The sequence below is a fragment of the Protobothrops mucrosquamatus genome, unplaced genomic scaffold (genome assembly GCF_001527695.2).
Source record: "Protobothrops mucrosquamatus isolate PMUCROS unplaced genomic scaffold, P.Mucros_1.0 scaffold677, whole genome shotgun sequence".
Taxonomy (NCBI): domain Eukaryota; kingdom Metazoa; phylum Chordata; class Lepidosauria; order Squamata; family Viperidae; genus Protobothrops; species Protobothrops mucrosquamatus.
In genome coordinates, this window is record NW_015386964.1 from 291,349 (window position 1) to 310,594 (window position 19,246).

The following is a 19,246-nucleotide window of genomic DNA, read 5'->3' on the forward strand; positions in this document are numbered from 1 at the left end:
CCTGTGGTACCCCACAAGTGAGGCGCCTCGAGGTTGACCTCTGCCCCCCTGCCAACACAAATTGCGTCCGGTCCGAGAGGTAGGAGGAGAACCACCGTAAAACGGTGCCCCCCAACCCCAACCCCCCTAACCGGTGCAACAAGATACCATGGTCGATGGTATCAAAAGCCGCTGAGAGGTCTAACAGGACCAGGATAGAAGAACAGCCCCTATCCCGAGCCCTCCAGAGATCATCAACCAACGCGACCAAAAATATCTATCAGATGATGTAAGGAAGAGATAATGTAAGGGAAATAATTTTCTTCTCAAAATCATGCCAAGTGAGGTAAGGTACTGATTCTGGTACCTACCCAGAGAGTACCTTTTTCCAAAGAAGATAAAAAAAATGCCAAAGAAAATTTGTTATATAAAAGTTGTGCATATTTTGCAGGACTGTTAACTTTCCTCAGTCTACTGTTTATGAGGTATCGCCCAAGGATCATGGCCTGTGAGCTTTATCATTGCATCCCTTCCACAAAGACTATGCCTTGAATTAGCATTCCAGAACATAATAACCCTATTATGTTACTTCATGCACTGATTACATCTGTGTAAAATTGGAGAAGCAGTAGTTTTTAAAGCTATTATTTCAGTAATCCAGTATATGATTTGACACTAAGTTACTTACGGACTGCTCTTCTTCATAGAGATGGTACTGTAGGAGATGACCAGGCTGAGCCAGAGGGAGGTGTCAAACACGTCATCAGTCATAAGTCCCTGCGTGCGCATAGGGACTTATGAATTCCTTTCTATTCTTAATGCCCGCGAATTTCCCTTGACCATTAGTAACTCAGATTCTTGTAGAGAGCTTAAGCTTGCAATAAATCTTTATGTTCATTTGAACTGCCTGAATCTCCTGATTTTCCGGTGCTTGACAAGTACTCCCTATTCATATATTGCAGATCTACCAATATCTTTTAATGGTCCTCTGTGGGAGCAGCTGAGCTGAATAGGACTGGAGTTTTCAAGCAATGTTTGTAGTAGTCTCCATATGATGGAACATGCTTCCCTTCGAGATTAAATTGGCACCCTTGATTATAGCAATAGCATTTAGACTTATATACTGTCCCACTCTCTGGGCAGTTTACAACGTCAGCATATTGCCCCCAACAATCTGGGTCCTCATTTTACCAACCTCAGAAGGATGGAAGGATGAGGCAACCTTGAACTGGACAGAGTCAAATTCCTGGCAGTGGGCAGAATCAGCCTGCAATACTGCATTCTACCCACCGCACCACTGTGGCTCCAGTTGTTGGTTCTGGAAATTGTAGAAAACGGTCAACATTATACTTGCTACTTTATATTAGTGGTTATATGTTAACTCTAGAAACTGTTAGAATTGCTAAATCTGATGACATGTAAGCCATTACTTATTATATTACAACATGTCTAGTATAAATAGTCCTTTGGCTTGTATCAGGCATAACACATTTCTTTTCTTTCAAGTTTATAGTTATTTTATACAGAAGATATTGAAGTTGTTGTGATTAAAATGTCTTTTTGTCACCTCTAGGTTTGTATGCAGCTTGGTTTATTATGGTCTTACTCTCAACGTGGGTGATCTGGGTGGCAGTATCTATGTTAATTTGGCTCTTTCTGGTCTAATAGAGATTCCTGCATATCCACTCTGTGTCTATATGATAAACCAGAAATGGTGAGTTTTGAATAGATGTTACATATATGTCAGATTATGCAGGCATTTGCTTTAGGACAGATCAAGAACATGAATCCATGGGATCATATGTAAGCATCTCTATACATTCAGTTTATGCATTTAGCATGAAAGACAGATTTTTATTTATAATGAGATGGGCCAAGTACATTCCACTGACTGTACTTCCCCTCTATCCCTTTTGGGAGACCCCCTGAGATTGTACCAACTGAAGATTCCATCACCAAATGGTGGCATGGCTTTCCTTTTTGAAAAGAAATGAGCAGGAAAATACACATTCTCCAGTTCAGTATAGGTAGTCCTCAACTTACGACTGTAGTTGGGCCCAAAATTTCTGTAAGATAGTTATTAAGTGAGTTTGTTGTTAAGTGGCTTCCCCATTGACTTTGCTTGTCAAAAGGTTGCAAAAGGTGATGGTATGACACTGGGACATTGCAACTGTCATAAATATGAGCCAATTGCCAAGTGTCCGAATTTTGATCATATGACTATGGGGATGCTGTAATGCTTGTAAGTGTGAAAAATGGTCATAAGTCACTTTTTCAGTGCTGTTGTAATTTTGAACAATCACTAAATGAATGGTTGTAAGTCAAGGACTACCTGTATGTGCTTGTGTATGAATATATGCACATGCTTATCAAAAAAATAAAAATCTTGAATAGTTCAAAATTCTAGACCCATATTTTCTAGTAATCTCACTTCATCATTTCATTGTACTTTGTAACTTTTGGCAACGGGAATAAAAGGACGGGGAAAATTAATGAACTAATATTCCAGTTTTAAAGACTAATCAATGCAAAAGACTATAAAAGAGTTCCTATCCTATTTTAATGATATTTCTGTACACGGTAAAATAGAAAGGTGTGTAAAATACATTTTATTTTACAAGAAAATGAAGCATCATTGTGAGAACTGCAAATGCATTATTATCTGGAACATTTCTGCAATTCACTGTGGTGATTGGTAGAAATCAGCACAGGTATGCCAAGAGCAATAGGTCCTCAAACTCCTCATCTCATGGCATCATGATATAATAGTGCCTTAGACAGCATGGTGTAACATGTCTGGCTGAAAGACAGTAAAATATAAAAGATCCAGCAGGATTACAGTCACATGGATGTACAGTTGGTGTGGAATTCTGATTATATTACCTCATTTTAGAAGAATATCTGAGTTGCTAACTGAAACTTAAGTTAGTAAAATGTACTAATTTATGAACAATTTTATTAGTTTATCAGTATTATTCTGAATTTTGGTTTTTATGAAGAATATTAAACTTTAAATTTCAGCTATTTTTGAGGTGCATCTCATTCATGTTTTGGTCTTGTTTTGAGAACAACTGCTATTTGAAAAACAAGAGAAAGATACTACATGAATATATACCACTAGACCTTCTTAGAGCTATAGCTGCCTAGGGCAGTGATGGCGAACCTTTTAGAGACCGAGTGCCCAAACTGCAACCCAAAACCCACTTATGCATCATCGGGTGCCGGGTGGGTGTGGCCCATTGGCTGGGTGTGGCCCATTGGGTAGGCGCGGCTGCGATGGTAACTGGGTGGGACTAAAAAGTTCAATCAATCAATTCCAACTTTGCAAGATCTTTTTTTCCCCGCGAGAAGTTGAAATTGACTGATTGATTGAACCTTTTTTTTTTTTTGCACACGGCAGCGGAGGCCTAAAGCAAAAAGGTTTTATAAAACCCAGCTGAAGGCCTAGGACTGGGGCGACGGCGCGCGTGCCCACAGAGAGGGCTCTGAGTGCCGCCTCTGGCACCCGTGCCATAGGTTCGCTACCACTGGCCTAGGGTATATATTTATGAGAGTTACTACTGTGTAGTAGTTAAGATGTTGGAACAGGAGCAAGGCCATCACTCTCAGCCACAGAAGCTTGCCAAATGGCTTTGGGCCAGTCATTCTCACTGGGTTCTTCTGGAGCAATAGGAGGTGGCAACACTCTATATACCACTTTAGTTGTACAAACTAAAGATGGGATAAGTAAAGATGAGATAGATATTAAATGTACACCATCCAGAGGTCCTTTTACAAAAAAAACAGGATATAAATCAAATACATTTGTTAATTTCTCCTCATGTTGCCTCCCCCCCCCCCCGCTTCTTTCTGATTATTAGGTTTGGCCGCAAACGGACACTTGCTGCATTTTTGTTTCTAGGGGGACTGGCCTCTCTTCTTGTCATGTTCCTTCCACAACAGAAAGGTAAAAAGATTTATTAATTATAGAAATTAGAGATAATCAAATGTGGAGCTGGTCCCAATATATACCTCTGTAAGAATGTTCTGGTTATCCCTGAACCATGAACCTCATAATAGCCTGGAAACATAGGACAGGCAGCATTCATGATTCCTTTTCTCCAGGAAAATACTTCCTAACCTTGCCAGAGTTGGGAGGCTGTCAGCTTAGACTAATCTAACAAGATGGACAGGTAGTCCTGGGTTTACGACGGGGACTACCAGGATGGCTGCTGTTATGCAATGAGGTTGTAAAGTGTGATGTCATGTGATTGCATTGCTTAATGATAACAATTCCATACTCCCCATTGCTGGGAAGATGTGGGAGTACCAGGTAAGGAGTATGGCGGAGGGATGGTTGGGGCTGTAGGTGTTGCATGGTTGATGCTTCTGGTTGGTGCTGATAAGAAGACACACAGGCCAGCAAGGGCAGCACATGGGCTCAGAGAAGTGTGGGGAGGCAAGGGGGTACACTGGAGTATGAGATCTTGTACTCTGTAGTGGGGCTTCTCTGGAGGAAAAGTGATGGAAGCAACTTATGGCAATGATTTGCTGCTTTCCCTGCCAACTTCCACATTGACTTTGCTTGGAAGTCATTTGGAAGGTTACAAATGGTGATCTCGTGGCCATAACCATTGCAAGTGCCCTTTGTTCAGTACTGTCATAAATTTGAATAGTTGATCATACGTCAAGGACAAGCTAATTCACTTTTTCTGATATTTTATGTTTATGTATATTATAAGCACAGAGCGCAATCGGAGCAGGCATCAGGGGGCTTCCCGTTTTCACACACAGAGCAGCGGCAGGGGATATGAAAACAGGAAGCCCGGGGTGCCCCTGCCACCCAACCTGGTGCACTCTGCCCACCCACTCACTTCCCTGCTTGCCAGACTCTCCCTCCAGCTGCTCACTACAAGTTGTCCCCGCAGTGAGTTAGTCATGTGGAGTTATCTTATGGTGCGTTGGCTGTGGTGAGCTGGCAGAGGTGAGCTGGCAGTGGTGAGGTGGCCATGGCGAGTTATCCCATTCCAATTCAAAAATAGCTTAACAAGCATACCATGATTTACATAATGCAGAATACCTGCCTCCTAGTACAATGTGCGACATGCCTCCAGATGTTAAATATTGTTGACAGATGTGTTAGGGGAGGATGTACATTTGCAGTGGGAGGGAGATTGTTGCATCATACAGCTGGGTAAAGGATACCACCTGCCTAATTTATTTGCTCTTTAAGCTCCTTCCCTCCTTCTCCTGTCGTTTTTCCAATCTGTAAATCAGCTGATGGTGCTCAGAAAAATGGCCAGTTATGGGTGGGAAGCAACTCTTTCAAAGCATCTAGATCAGGGATGTCAAACCACTGGCCTGCAGGCCAGTTGCATCATGCTGAGGCTGCGCCCACCCCAGCTCTGGCAATGCAAAAAAAGTCACAATATGTCACAACATGTCACGTGACACAGCGAGTTTGACACTCGTGATCTAGATATATGTGTCATGGTTCCGATAGATGAGACCAGTAAAAGCAGAACTCCCAGGCAAAAGATTTCCTTAAAGAACATCTTTATTTGGCTACATAGTATTGGCACAATCAAAAGTGAAACCAAGACTGAAGTTCCCTCCCAAAGGTTACAAAATTGCAAAGTTAAACTTCCCACCCCAGTAATATGTCATAAATCACATACACCAATTAACTACTTTAGCAGGCTGTCTAACCGAAGCTTTAGCCCACCAAAATGCAAGCAGCATTTTGTGGCTCCCACAGAACAATTTATTGTTTTGACTATGCTGAAAAATACTCATCCCCCCTTCCAACTCTGTGGCAACCAAAAACGAAGTGGAAATGGCTTCAGCCAAATTCGTTTGCAATGTTGACAACATGATCTTATGGAGCTGAGAGAGTTGAGGATTTGAAAGAACCCCCAGTTCTCCTGCCTCTTCTCCCACCCTGAGAACCAGCTAATACGTTTATATAACATCTGATTTACCCTACTGATTGCAGTACTAAACTCAAGAATTCGGATTTAAGGGGCTAATGCTCATGATGGTGACTCTTATGTGGCTTTTGGGAGCTTTGTGTGGTTCACTATTTGAATCTTACAAACTTCTGTTTCAGGAGTGCTTCTCTGCTTTCTGTAAGCTTGGCAGAATATAGTGAACCAGTTTTCTTAGGTTTCATTTACTTTGAATAATTTAGTGCATAGCCAAAACTTTTATTTTGTCTTTTGCTTTTGAATGGATATAAGGCTGTAATTAAAATGGCTGTCATTTTCATGTAGAAATAACAAAAGGGGGAGGCAGATGGGAGTGATAGTATTATTACTACAATCAGTTAAGCTTGTAAATGAAAACATGCTCTAATGATATCCAAATCTGAGTTTGTTTCTCAGAGTGAAAAACATTTGCTATTCCTATAATATAAAAAGACCATTTCCCCTTCTGATTACTGAAATTTGATCCTGCTATATGGGACCTCCATTGTTCCCTTGCAGCATGTATTTTAAAAACATGCTGTTATAAAAAAGTGGATTATTACAAAGTTTAAATATTATAAAACATTTTTCTTGATAAACATTTTTTTTAATAAGGTCATATGATTTTATTTAGTTCTGTCTGTCAGTAGTAGCCTACCACATAAATACTTTCTCAGCAGAGAGAGGGGACCTGTGGTGGGAGTACTTTGCGTAGAAACTGCCTGGAGAGATGAAGGGCAGTACCTACGTTCGATAGATAAATAAACCAATTTTGGGATAAAGAGAATTCTAAAAGTTATCCTTCTTTGCTCCAACAGCTGCAGGAGTATTTGTGATTGTGAATAGCCGTTCTTTGTCTTTACTTGGAAAACTGACTATCAGTTCAGCCTTTAACATTGTATATATCTACACATCAGAACTCTATCCTACCGTTATCAGGTAAGACAAGTTCAGTTTGTAGTGACTTAATGCAACTCTATGTCATCACTTATCCATTCTGTTTTTGTGGAGGTAGAACATCATTCTTAGATTCTCTCATTCAGCAGAAGGGCAGCAAATCAGCAAGATCAGAGTTCTTGCTCATTAGAATTTGAGCTCTGTCTAAAATATAATGTTTAACCGGTTGGACTAAAGGCAAGGAGAGCCAGGTTCAAATTTGACCTTAGTCAGAAAAGCTCATTGGCATTTTGTCAGTCATTCTCTCTTAAGCCTACCTATCTAGCAGAATTCTTGTGGAGAAAAATAGGAGGAAGTGGAATGCATGCTGCCTTGAGCTCCTGAATAAAATATGCAAACCTAAACTAAAAAGCCTTGTTTAGACAAAGCATGTAGATCATATAGAAAATGTTATCTTTAAAAACTGGATGTATAGCTTTTGTATTAATGTAGGGTTTTCAGAGTTGATATAAAAACACTTCAGTAGCTGTTTCACACTTGGTCCAAATGCAGGCAGAATGAAAATATTGAAACAAAACATAGTCAACATAAGAATGTCACTTTTATTCTGCTATACATTTAGCAGACAAAATAAGAGATTAGGGCTTTGCATGTTTCAGAAATGATTTGGAAGAAATGTTTTGGAACTTGCTTGAGTGCAAGTTCTTCTTGGCTGCAAATTAAAGCAACCACTTCTATGCAAGCCTAAAAGAAAATATGTGCCTGTTTTAATAAGGTTACCAATATATGCTATAATTAATGGCGGAATATTGTTATATACTCATGGGAATTCAAAAGCATTTCTTTTGAACATGGTCTATTTTTAAAATATTCATAGTCCTGTTGTATAATAAATATTTCAGCTAGTAGAAATATTAGTATTAGAGCATTTCCATTTGGCCAGTTTGTGGGATGAGCCCATCTAGAATTAAAAGGCTTTGAATGAAATATGCTACTGTATGGTCGGGCTCATTAATTTTGTTTTAAACATTTATTGTGCTTTGGTTTTTTGGGTTCTTTTTTAATATAACCATTTTTAACCATCTTGAGAATTGGGCAGCTCTATAAATCAAATAAAAAGGAATGTGTTGGTTTTGGAGGGACTTGAATTTAGAGGTGGATTGAATATCTCTTTAAAAAAAATTAATGTGGAAATAAAAGTTATTAATCAACTATAAAAATAGTGGAGAGAAAACAAAAAAGACAGTGAAATAGGTATATATAAAACAAAAAACTTTATGTTCTTAAACAGCAAATAAAATCTTTATCATATGCAGTGATACTAATGAGACCTTTCTTGCATTAATAAAAAACTAATTCATTTCTACAGAATAAATACGTCTTCAAACCAAGACTTTAAATCAGGTGTAACAGTCTCTCACCAAGCTAAGACAGTACCTTTAGCTATAGACCTTCATCTTTCTGAGACACCAATTTTTTGATACATAATTTGCCAGCATATGCACAGTTTAAAGTACTATTTTTCTTCCCAACTCCATATTAACAATTTGCTGAATAAACCAAAACAGTACAATTGTAGCCTAAAACATGGGACTTCATGTTCCCTCCATAAAGTCTCCAATAAATCTATTGTTGAATTAATTGCATTGTACAATGATAATATATTAATTTAACATTAATCAAAATTCTAGCTATTTAGTTTATTAAAACAAGATATTTTTGCTTTTTGTTTCAAGTTTCTTGCAGGTTTTCCATAACTATCTTTAATATGTACTGCTTTTCAGTTGTACCAAAAAATTAACTGTAAATTTGGGGATCTCCAAGATTTTATTCGATATTCTGACTAATTGTTGACATATCAGGCACAAACTGAGAAGTCAGAATATGTTTTAAATGGAATATGTTACTGTTCACTAGGTTTGGACAATTGAAATAGTTTTTGGTACAAAAAGAGTAATCATAGATAGTGTGTTAATTCCATTCTTTGTCCAAGAATACCAGAGGCAGGATCTATCAGCAATTTTCAGCCTGGCACTATTCCAAAATGTCACTTTCTCATGAAAATTAGGATCAAATTTAAGTTTCCTTATCATTTTCCAGATCTTAAAGCCTGGAAAAAAACTGCAGGAAAAAAATGACTTCTAACTAAAAAAGGAACTAAGTCCCCACCAAGTAGTTAAGTAACAATTTATTGTGCTAACAGTTCATGTTCATGAAGAAATAGAGGTCAAAATACAGTGAACCAGCTGGCAATGAGGAAATTTGAAACCTCTATCTGTAGAAAACTGAAAAATCTGACCATTTCATGAAATCTTTTTTAGTATCTAATAATCTGTTTAAAATATTTAGTAGGTATTAACTTAATCAGAGTGTATGAAGGCTAAATTGTAGTAACGTTGGGTCAAGGAATAAAATATATTTTCAGACTAGAAAAAAAATGCTTCTGGTTTTCAAGCTTGGTTGCTTATTTTTTTTATCTGAATTTATACAAGGCCAGAACAATCTTGCTTAGAATTAAATGTAAATAAAATTAAATACTCTTAAATACCCAGTACTCTTCAATAACTTCAAAATTACTTATATGAAGGAATAGAAGGGTAACTCATCCAATTTGCAGGTGACACTAAACTGGCAGGAATAGCCACCCAGAAGACAAGCTCAGGATCCAAAAAGATCTTGACAGAGTTGAACAATGGGCCCTATCCAACAACATGAAATTTAATATGGAAAAAAGCAAGATTTTACACTTAGGCAAGAAAAACCAAAGGTACAAGTACAGATTAGGTGAAACCTGGCTCAAAAACAGTCCTAGTAGAAGATCACTTAAATATGAGCTAGCAGTGTGCAGCGGCAGCCAAAAAAAGCTAATACAATCCTTGTTTGTATAAACAGAGTTATAGAATCAAAATCACATGATGTATTAGTATCACTTTATAAAACCTTAGTAAGACCACACCTGGAATACTGCATCCAGTTGTGGTCACCACATTACAAAAAAGATGTTGAGACTTTGGAAAAAGAGCAACTAAGATGATTAAAGGCCTGGAGACTAAAACATATTGAGAACAGTTGCAGGATTTGGGTTTGGCTAGTCTATAGAAAAGAAGGACTAGGGGTGATATGATAGCAGCATTCCAGTATTTGAGGGGCTACCAGAAAGAAGAGGGGGTCAACTTATTCTCCAAAGCACCAGAGGGCAGGACAAGAAACAATGGATGGAAACTAATCAAGGAGAGACGCAACCTGGAACTAAGGAGAAACTTCCTAACAGTGAGGACAATTAACCATTGGAATAGCTTGCCTTCAGAAGTCATGGGTGCTTCATTACTGGAGGTTTTTAAGAAAAAACTGGACAGCCACTTGTCTGAAATGATGTAGGGCAGAGGTCACCAACCTTTCTCGGTTGGCGGACCGGAGGGAAAGGGAGGGGGAGGCATTTTACACGCGTGCGCACGAACAGGGCCACGAGGACACACATGACACAAACGGGGCGGGGCTAGCGCTTGTGTGATACTCGCTAGCCCTGCCCTGTTCTTGCGTGGCACAGCACCCCATTTCTGTGCCCCGCAGTGCAGCGGCATCCCATTTTTGTGCCCCAAGGCGTGGCAACATCACATTTTCGCACCCCACAGTGCGGCGGTGTCTCATTTTCGCATCCTACGGTGTGGTGCTACCACAAGTGTGTGTGTGTGTGCGTGCGCACATGTGCATGCACTGGCCAGCCTGTCCCATGGCCCTGTAGCCAGCAGGCCACGACCCACTACTGGGCCGCGGCCCACAGATTGGGGACCCCTGGTGTAGGGTTTCCTCGAGCAGGGGGTTGGACTAGAAGACCTCCAAGGTCCCTTCCAGTTCTATTCTGAATTGAATTGAAATGTTGTTGACATTATTGCTGGTTGAATATTTTTTTCCCTTTCTCTCAATGGCTTTCAAAGCTTTGTGCAGCTCTGGGATTTCCAATGGTACAATTATCATAAATATTTAAAATAAATATTTTAATTATAATTAAAATATATAATTTTAAAATATAACAAATTATATTATAATTATTTTAAACTTCTAACAATTCTTAGATCTCTTGGAGTTTAGAAGTATAACTCCAATCCTAATTTGGAAGAGACTTTCACATGAATATCATTGTGTTTTACTTCCCTAAAGGAATGTTGGAATGGGAACCTGTTCTATGTTTTCTCGAGTTGGTGGAATTATTGCTCCTTTTGTCCCATCTCTGGTATGATTGAACTATTTTCTACTCCCTTCATGCTCATTATACCTCCAAGTGGGATTAGCAAAAATGTGTAGATTTATTTAAATTGTTTCTTTGCAACAGAAACGGTGCTGCTATGATATTGTTTTTTAGAGGCAGATTTTGTGATAAGGGCTGCATCCACACAATCAGCTTGTCCTGCCTCAGAGAGGTAACCCCACTTGCTTAGAACATGCCCTCTAAATGGACTTTCATTGCCAGCCCACTGCTGAGACAGTTAAAGACAATTCAAGGTGATATTGCAGGAAAGTGGCGTTTTCCATGGGAAAATGGAAGACAACCTACATTGTCTATCGGAGGCTTTGGTCTACTGGAACTTTTGGACTACAATTTGCCCATTGCAAGTCTGCCTCCTATCATCTGATTGCTGGTCTCTGTTTTCATTGGATTAGTACTGCGGAGTTTCAGAAAGAAACTCCCTTCCACAGAGTTTGGAAATAGCGTTTCTTTCTTTATTCTTCTGACCCAGGAGGGAGCCAGTAATTAGAATATGAAAGCAACATCTAATGAAGCAGTAGGTTGCAGTATTATCCTTCAGGACAAAGGTCTTGCCTTTTCTCACAGAGGGATCAACATGGTTATTTCCAGTGCATTCATTTTTCAGGGTAACTTGTCTGACACATTAAGATGCTCTAAGCTCTGATTGCTTGAATGATGGAAGTGAAGAACATTCTTAGCCATTCTTGGTGTGATTGCTGCATCAATGTGGACATAGAGGATCTGGTTATAAACACAGGTTGTAACTGGGACATTCTTGCACAATGGGTCGGCACTCCCTTGAGTTGGAATCACTTAGCCCTTCACCACAATTCCCCTTGTGTTCTCCTGCTAATGAATAGGAAAGGCTATTCATTATGCTGCACCATCTACTTTATTCCAGCGAAAATACTTTCTGGAGTATTTACTCAAATAGAAAGTAGCAAACTTCCTATCTTCTTTTAGTGGTCTAAACACATATCTGGGTAAATGATAGGGGTAAATTCTCTGTCAGAATGAAAGCACTGATTTTATTAAAAAGTCAAGCTTTTTATTATGTTTATCCCCATTACCAAAACAGATGGGATCTGAAAAAGAAGACAGCTGTGACTTCTACAGTTTATCTCAGCTGATGCTTTTCCAGTCAGAAATACACACAGAGAGAGACAACCACGATAGAATAAAATAAGGATGGGAAGGTTACCAAAGGACTTAGATCATTTCCTAGAGTCAAAATGCTAATTTCAATCTAGTTTTCATCAGCCACTATATGTTTCCATTTCTTCTCTGTCTAGTATAGCTTTGTATATTTATCTGTGCTTGCATAATTTTCACAGAATCACAGGGCTAGACGGAACCTTAGAAATCTTTTAGTCCAACCCCCTGCCCAAGGCAGTTGACCTTATCATCCTGGACAAATAGTTGTCCAATCTTTTGTTGAAAAACTCCAGTGATCGAATACCCACAACTCCAGGAGGCAAGCTGTTCCACTGGTTAATTGTTCTCACTATCAGGAAGATTCTCCTGATAGTTTAGATCTCTCTTTAATGAGCTTCCATGCATTACTTCTTGTCCTGCCATCAGGTATTTTGGAGAATAAGTTGACCCCTTCTTTTCTGTGACCGCCCCTCTAGTACAGGAAGATCTGTACTATCATGTCTATCATGTCACCCTTCTCTTCATTAGAGATACCTAGTTCCCTTAACCATTCATCATATGGTCTAGCCTCCAGACCCCTTATAATATCTGTTCCTCTTTTCTGCATTCTTTCTTAGGGTCTCAGCATTGTTTAAGGATTACCTAGATCCCTCTCACAGGTACTATTGTTGAGCCAAGTACTCCCTATTCTGTATGTGTGTATCTGGTTTTTCTTGCCTAAGTGCAAGACCTTACTTTTCTCACTATTGAACTGCATCTTGTTGCATCTTCTAAAGTGTTGGCAGTTCCCCCCCACCTTGGTGTCATCTGCAAATTTGATAAGTGCCCCTTCTACGCCCTTATCTAGATCATTTATGAAAATGTTGAAGAACACTGGGCCTAAGACAGAACTTTGAGGCACCTCACTGCATGCTTCCTCCATGTAGTTATAGTTCCTTTGAGGACTTGTCTTCAGACAGCTTGCCTTCAGACGTTGTGGGTGCTTCATCACTCGAGGTTTTTAAGAAGAGTCACTTTATCAAAAAAAGGCAGTAAGGTTTGCTTGGCATGATATCTTTTTAACAAACCCATGCTTCTAGTGATCGTCTTGTTCGTTTTGTAGGTGCTCACAAATCTGTTGCTTATCTCTTTCAGGATTTTTCCAGGTATTGATGTCAAGCTGATTGGTCTTATCATTTCCTAGATTCACTTTTCCCCCCCTTCTTGAAGATTGGAATCAGTTTCAGCTCTTTTCCAGGCTTGTTAGTTCCACAGTGCTCTGGGATCTTTGAAAGATTTGGTTCAGTGGTTCCAAGATCCCACCTGCCAGCTCCTTCAGAACTCTGGGATATAAACCATCTGGTCCTGGTGATTTGGACTTCTTTAGAGTAGATAGGTGTTCTCTTCCAATTTCTTACCTATTTTGACCTGCATTCCTGTTCTGACTCTGACTCTGACTCTGTTGTTGTTGATAGATTGGGCTGTTTTTCCATAAAAGTAAAGAAGGAATTAAGCAATTGTGCTTTTTCCTTGCTGCCCATTACCTTTTTGCCATCTTCTCCCATTAGTGGACTGATCATTTCTTAATTTTCTTTTAGTTCCTTGCATACTAAAATTATTGAATATAATATATATTGAATAAACATACATATTGAAAATACATACTTTTGGATCAGTTAAGGTGTACTGAATTTACACAGTTTGGAGCATCTAAAAATTATTTAATTGTGCCAAAGTATAATTGCCACCCCAAATAATCCCTTTTTTTAACAGAAAGTTATATATTGGTGTCTGCCATACATTGTGTTTGGAGTGGCAAGTGTATTATCTGGTCTTCTGAGTCTCTTACTGCCAGAAACCCTAAATAGCCCACTGTTGGAGACATTATCTGATATACCGGTTTGCTCATATCGAAGGCTTGAGGGTGAAGCCATGTCACTGAAGATCTTAGAAGATTCACAGGTATTTTATTTTATATTAACAACTATCAAGTTGGTTAGGAAAACTTTTCTAAATTAATGTCATGTTAGCTTGTCATGATGGGTTTCAAGAAATAAAAACAAGGAGTTATAGACTACTTCTAAAAAATGTTCATTGACATATGATAGGGCAAGATTGAAGAAAAAGGAGAAAAGGGGAGGAAGGTGGATAAGGTAGGTGAACCAGATCACCAAATTCACTAAAATGGCCTGGAAAGAGCTTTGGATAAGTAAGGTTTGGGCCTTAACTTGATTACCCTTGGGAACCAAATTGGTAAATGAATCTAATCTGTTTTCAACCCTTTCTTCTTTAGGACAATTTTAATTAGAAAGCAACAATTTAATGAACCAGTTGGGGGAATAGTATCTGCTATTCCCAAGTACCTATTAAATTTCAGATAATGCCATTCAAGGCAGTAGTATACATAATTATACATATAAAATATATAACACAAATGATTAACATAGAATTTAATTGCAAATTTTAACTGCCTCCACCAAACTACTTTTACATGGAACTGACTTGTGTGTTATTTCAGTTTAGTCTCTTGCATTTAAAATCTGTTAAATATTGATTCATTAAATTGAGGTTTTATTGTATGTATTTACATTTCCACAGGCAAATATAGGAAAACTTTCTTAATATTCAGAAAAGCTTCCCATTCATCAGAAAGATGAGCCTCTTTGATTACATTTCAAGAGTTGGACATAATCATTTTCTAAATCTATTTATAATTGTGTCAACTGATGGCATTTTCCAATCTCTGTTTTACATAATTGCTTTTTTCCTCTTAGAAATGTCGTGAACATTCTTCTTTAACTCCCCCACCCCACCCCCCAGCTAAATTCACATAAAGAAATACATAAGAAGATCCCCAATAGTGTTATTATTTAAATCATTTTACGATACATAGTTCTTTGGTCAAAGAAATAATATCTTAGTTAGTAGTTATTATTATTATTATTATTATTTTTTAATAATAACCCTATCTTCTGACTGACAATTGAAAATACATGAAACAGAACAACAAAAATAGAACTACTGTCTTGTACAGTGTTGAAAACTGAATGATCCAAGTTCTATTACTTAGCATGGAAATTTCTAGTTGATTTTCAGTCAATCCCCAAATTCATTCATTGTGCTAAACCATGTTTTGAGTGGCTTCTGAATAAGCCACAGTTGGTAGGTTTCATATAGCATACTAATTGGGTTGAAGTTGAAATATTGTTGAATTACATCTCCCAATATCCAGTATTTTTGGTTATGTTAGCTAGGGAACTATTGTTCTTCTATATCTCAAAGCCATAGTTTCCATCTTCTGGCATAAACTATAAAATGTGATTTACACTCTATAGAGGTTGCTTCATACGGTGTTTTAAATCACAGTCAAACAGGCATAATTAGTGTCTATGATGAGAATTGTGAAGATGGAAGAAGGCATCACAACAGAATCTATTCTATTAGCCTTGGTCTTGCAACTTCCTGCTGGCTGCCCACTCATTTTCATGCTGGAAATGGGGAAGCTGGCAGGCATTTGAGGGGGAGGGGAGGAAGGAAGGAAGGAAGGAAGGAAGGAAGGAAGGAAGGAAGGAAGGAAGGAAGATTTCTGATGCTCCCTGCCAGCTTCCCACAAGGAAACTGAATGGGGAAGTCTGCAGGAAGTTGAAAGTCATGCCTCTCCCATTACTTTTTTGCCTGCTCCTGGTGATTTTGTTTTTCTGTCTAGGTAAGGAAATACAGTATCTCTGAAACTATGACTCACTGGGGCACAGATTGTATTTTGTTGTTCATTCGCTAAGTCATGTCTGACTCTTCGCAACCCAATGGACCACAGCATGCCAGATCCCCCTCCCCCGCCATCCTCCACTGTATCCCTGAGTCTGCCCAAACTCATGCCCACTGGGTCAATGAGACTATCTACTCATCTCATTCTCTGCCGTACTCTCCTCCTTTTGCCTTCAATCTTTCCTAACATCAACAGGTGTTTTCCTGTGAGTCCTCTCTTCTCAATTGGTGGCCAAAGCATTTGAGCTTCCGCTTCAATATCTGTCTTTCCAAGGAACAATCAAGATTGATTTCCTTTAGGATTGGCTGATTTGATCTTCTTGCAGTCCAAGGGACTCTCAAGAGTCTTCTCCAACACAATTTGGAAGCATTAATTCTTTGGCACTCGGCTTTCTTTATGAGTAATAAAATTAAAAAATACACATTTATTGGAATACACCAGTATAATTTCCACTAGTAGTTACTGTATTTTCATATATGCTATTTCAATACTTTTTAAATCCTTAAAATCTTTGTAAATTATTCTTAATATGTCCATTGCATTTGGAATGCTAAAAACAATAAGAGAAGGTAAACCTGCTAAAGACTTCTGTCTTCCATCCATCCATTGGTAAAATGTTATTGCAGTCTCAAGATCGATCCTATTAAATATTTTAACCAAAGCATGCTGAAGAAATATTCCTGTGATCAAACTCTTACTTTTGTTTTAGTCTGATCAAGATTCATCCAGGACTGAAAGTGACAATGAAGAATTCTATGATGCCAGTGAAGAGACTCAGATGATCAAGTGAGGGATCCCTGTCTAATATTATGCCCTCTTTACGGAGAAAAAGCTGGGTAAATCTTACTTAAATGCCAGGTGCAATTGTGACAGTAGCAATATGATACTGTGCTTTTAAAAAAAAAATATGATTCAGTTATCATATTGTAATAGAAGACTACGGCCACCAGGAGGCTCCCTTGACACATGGAGCTGACTGATTTAGGACAGTAAGAAATATGCAAGTGAACTCTTAGTTTTAAATGACAATCATCTGTTATGTAGCCAAATCTTCAGCATATATTAGAATTTTCTTTGCACTTTGTTTTTGTTAAGTGAATTTCATGTTTGTTGCACTTTGGTTTTATTTTACTGTACTGAAAATGTGACCATGGAAAGCTATTATTAGCTATTGAATAGAAAAAAATGGTTTCAGATATTGCAAGATGTTACATTTATACTGTGAAATCTAATGCTGTATATAATATAGAATTGGTAAATGTTCAGGTTTTATAGTGTGTGATAATGTTGCAAAGAAGAGAAGTTCGTAAATTGAAATGATTGATGTTAAAAGGGAACCAAACATGATCTATGACATTTTTCAGATATACTTTTAATTATTGCCAAAGATCCTCCTTGATTTCTTTCAACCTATTGTATTTCCACATCTGGCACTTTTGTATTTGTGTAATATCAGGGGACTATAGAAATCTTTATGAGAATATAGTGGAATATATCCTTGAAATCAATGATTTATGTAGAAACTTTATCTACCTCAGTTTACATACTTTATGAAATATACTTGATGGTACCATTAACTTCATAAATGGGCTGAGTAATATAGTGTATTCCTTTGGGGAGGCTGAATAAGGATGAAGGTGAAATAATGACCACACTTGAGTAGGGCCTATGATAGTAACAGAGAACCTTTTAGGGACCGAGTGCCCAAACTGCAACCCAAAACCCACTTATGTATTGTCGGGTGCTGGGTGGTCGTAGCTCATTGGGTGGGTGTGGCCAATTGGGTGGGCAGGGCTGCGGTGGTAACGGCAGACTGGGTGGGACTAAAAAGTTCAATCAGTCAATTCCAACTTTGCGAGAGAAGTTGAAATTGATTGATTGAACCTTTTTTTTTTTTGCACACGGCGACAGAGGCCCAAAATAGCGGTTCTCAACCTGTGGGTCGCGACCCCTTTGGGGGTCGAACAACCCTTTCACAGGGGTCGCCTAAGACCATTGGAAATATATCCGTCTCCAGGCGGATAAAAACAACACAGAGAATGATAAGTCTTAAAGCATCAAAGGAGCAACTCCCCACCTCTCAGGTAGAGCTAGCAAGAGCGAACGACTCAGCCCGCCTTCTCCCAGCCTTTTCACCAATCAGAAGCTGCGGCCCGGACATTTGCGTCCGTGACGTATCTTCCCGGGGAATCTGTGAAGCCTGCAGAGCTGCTCCAAATCGAACTTGCATGCAGTCGCTCGCGCCTCCGTGGAGGAGGGGAGATGGGCTGGCGGGGAGTTGAGGGGGGGTGAGGCAGGAGGAGGAGGAGGAAGGAGGGAGGGAGGGAAGGAAGGGTTGTTAGCTGTGGAATCAGCACGCCGGAGGGCTTTGCCGTGGGGGTGGGTTCCTTTTGTATTTTGAGTCCCTCCCTTTTGGAGGGAGGAATGGACATTTTATGATCTGGGGGGAAAAAATCTGGTGTCTGTGAATAAAAGCTTGCCATGATGCATTCAGTGCAATTGCTTTTTAAAATAGCACTTTTGGATTGTATTTTTTTTTTAAATCTTAGCTTTAAAAAAAACTGGAAAGTGCATTCTTAGAGCAAGGCGCAGACTTGGTACCTCTCTCTCTCCCCCGTGCGCCCCCAAATCCCCGGGTATTTTTATTTTTATTTTTGGTTGGCAAAATTGGATCCGCAGCTGCTAAAAATGAATAGTGGCTTGCGAGGGAGGGGAGCTGTTGTGGGCAGCAGAAGACAGGCTGGTGCATCCGAGGTGTTGTTCACTCGCTCGCCTCCTTTCTGTTGACCCCCCCCCATCTAGATCGGAGTTGCTGCTTTGCGCGGGCATGAGCCAGGATGGCCATTCGTGGGGTTGGTCTCTGCCCTTATGTGGGGGGCTTGCAAGCACCTTAATTGAGTCTCCCCACCTCCATCCGTGGGATTTTCCTCGCGGTTGCTAGGAGCTGCGCTTAAACTTGGAATCGCCCAGCTGCAAGCGAAGAGAAGGGAGTTGGCGCGGGCGAGAAAGCCAGCAAGCCAGCCCAAATTGCGAGCTTCCCTTCGCCTTTTTTGCCGTGAATCGGGAGCAAGCCAACCTCAGGATTTTCCCCCCTCCTGCCTTTAAACGGCTTCCTTTTATTCTGCCTCCCGCCTGATCGGGATCCAAAGCCGAGACTCCAATTGGGGAAGTGTATACTCCACTGCCAGAAATTTTTAGGAAAAAGGAAATGCATTGAGAGAGGGACTTGTCAGAAAACATTTAGCTGAGAATCAAGTACGCTCAGTGGAAGGTGAAAAT

General features: G+C 39.4%; 1 protein-coding gene across 1 annotated transcript in view; it reads left to right on the plus strand.

The window, feature by feature from the left end:
- SLC22A15 (solute carrier family 22 member 15) overlaps positions 1 to 17,539 on the plus strand; it is a 43,000-nt gene extending 25,461 nt beyond the window's left edge. Inside the window, exons 7-12 of the mRNA XM_015818079.1 lie at positions 1,553 to 1,693; positions 3,840 to 3,925; positions 6,743 to 6,863; positions 10,980 to 11,052; positions 13,975 to 14,163; positions 16,677 to 17,539. Coding sequence (XP_015673565.1) covers positions 1,553 to 1,693; positions 3,840 to 3,925; positions 6,743 to 6,863; positions 10,980 to 11,052; positions 13,975 to 14,163; positions 16,677 to 16,757 — 691 coding nt within the window. The 3' untranslated portion in view covers positions 16,758 to 17,539. The remainder of the gene's footprint in view (positions 1 to 1,552; positions 1,694 to 3,839; positions 3,926 to 6,742; positions 6,864 to 10,979; positions 11,053 to 13,974; positions 14,164 to 16,676) is intronic.
- The last annotated feature ends 1,707 nt before the right edge of the window (positions 17,540 to 19,246 follow it).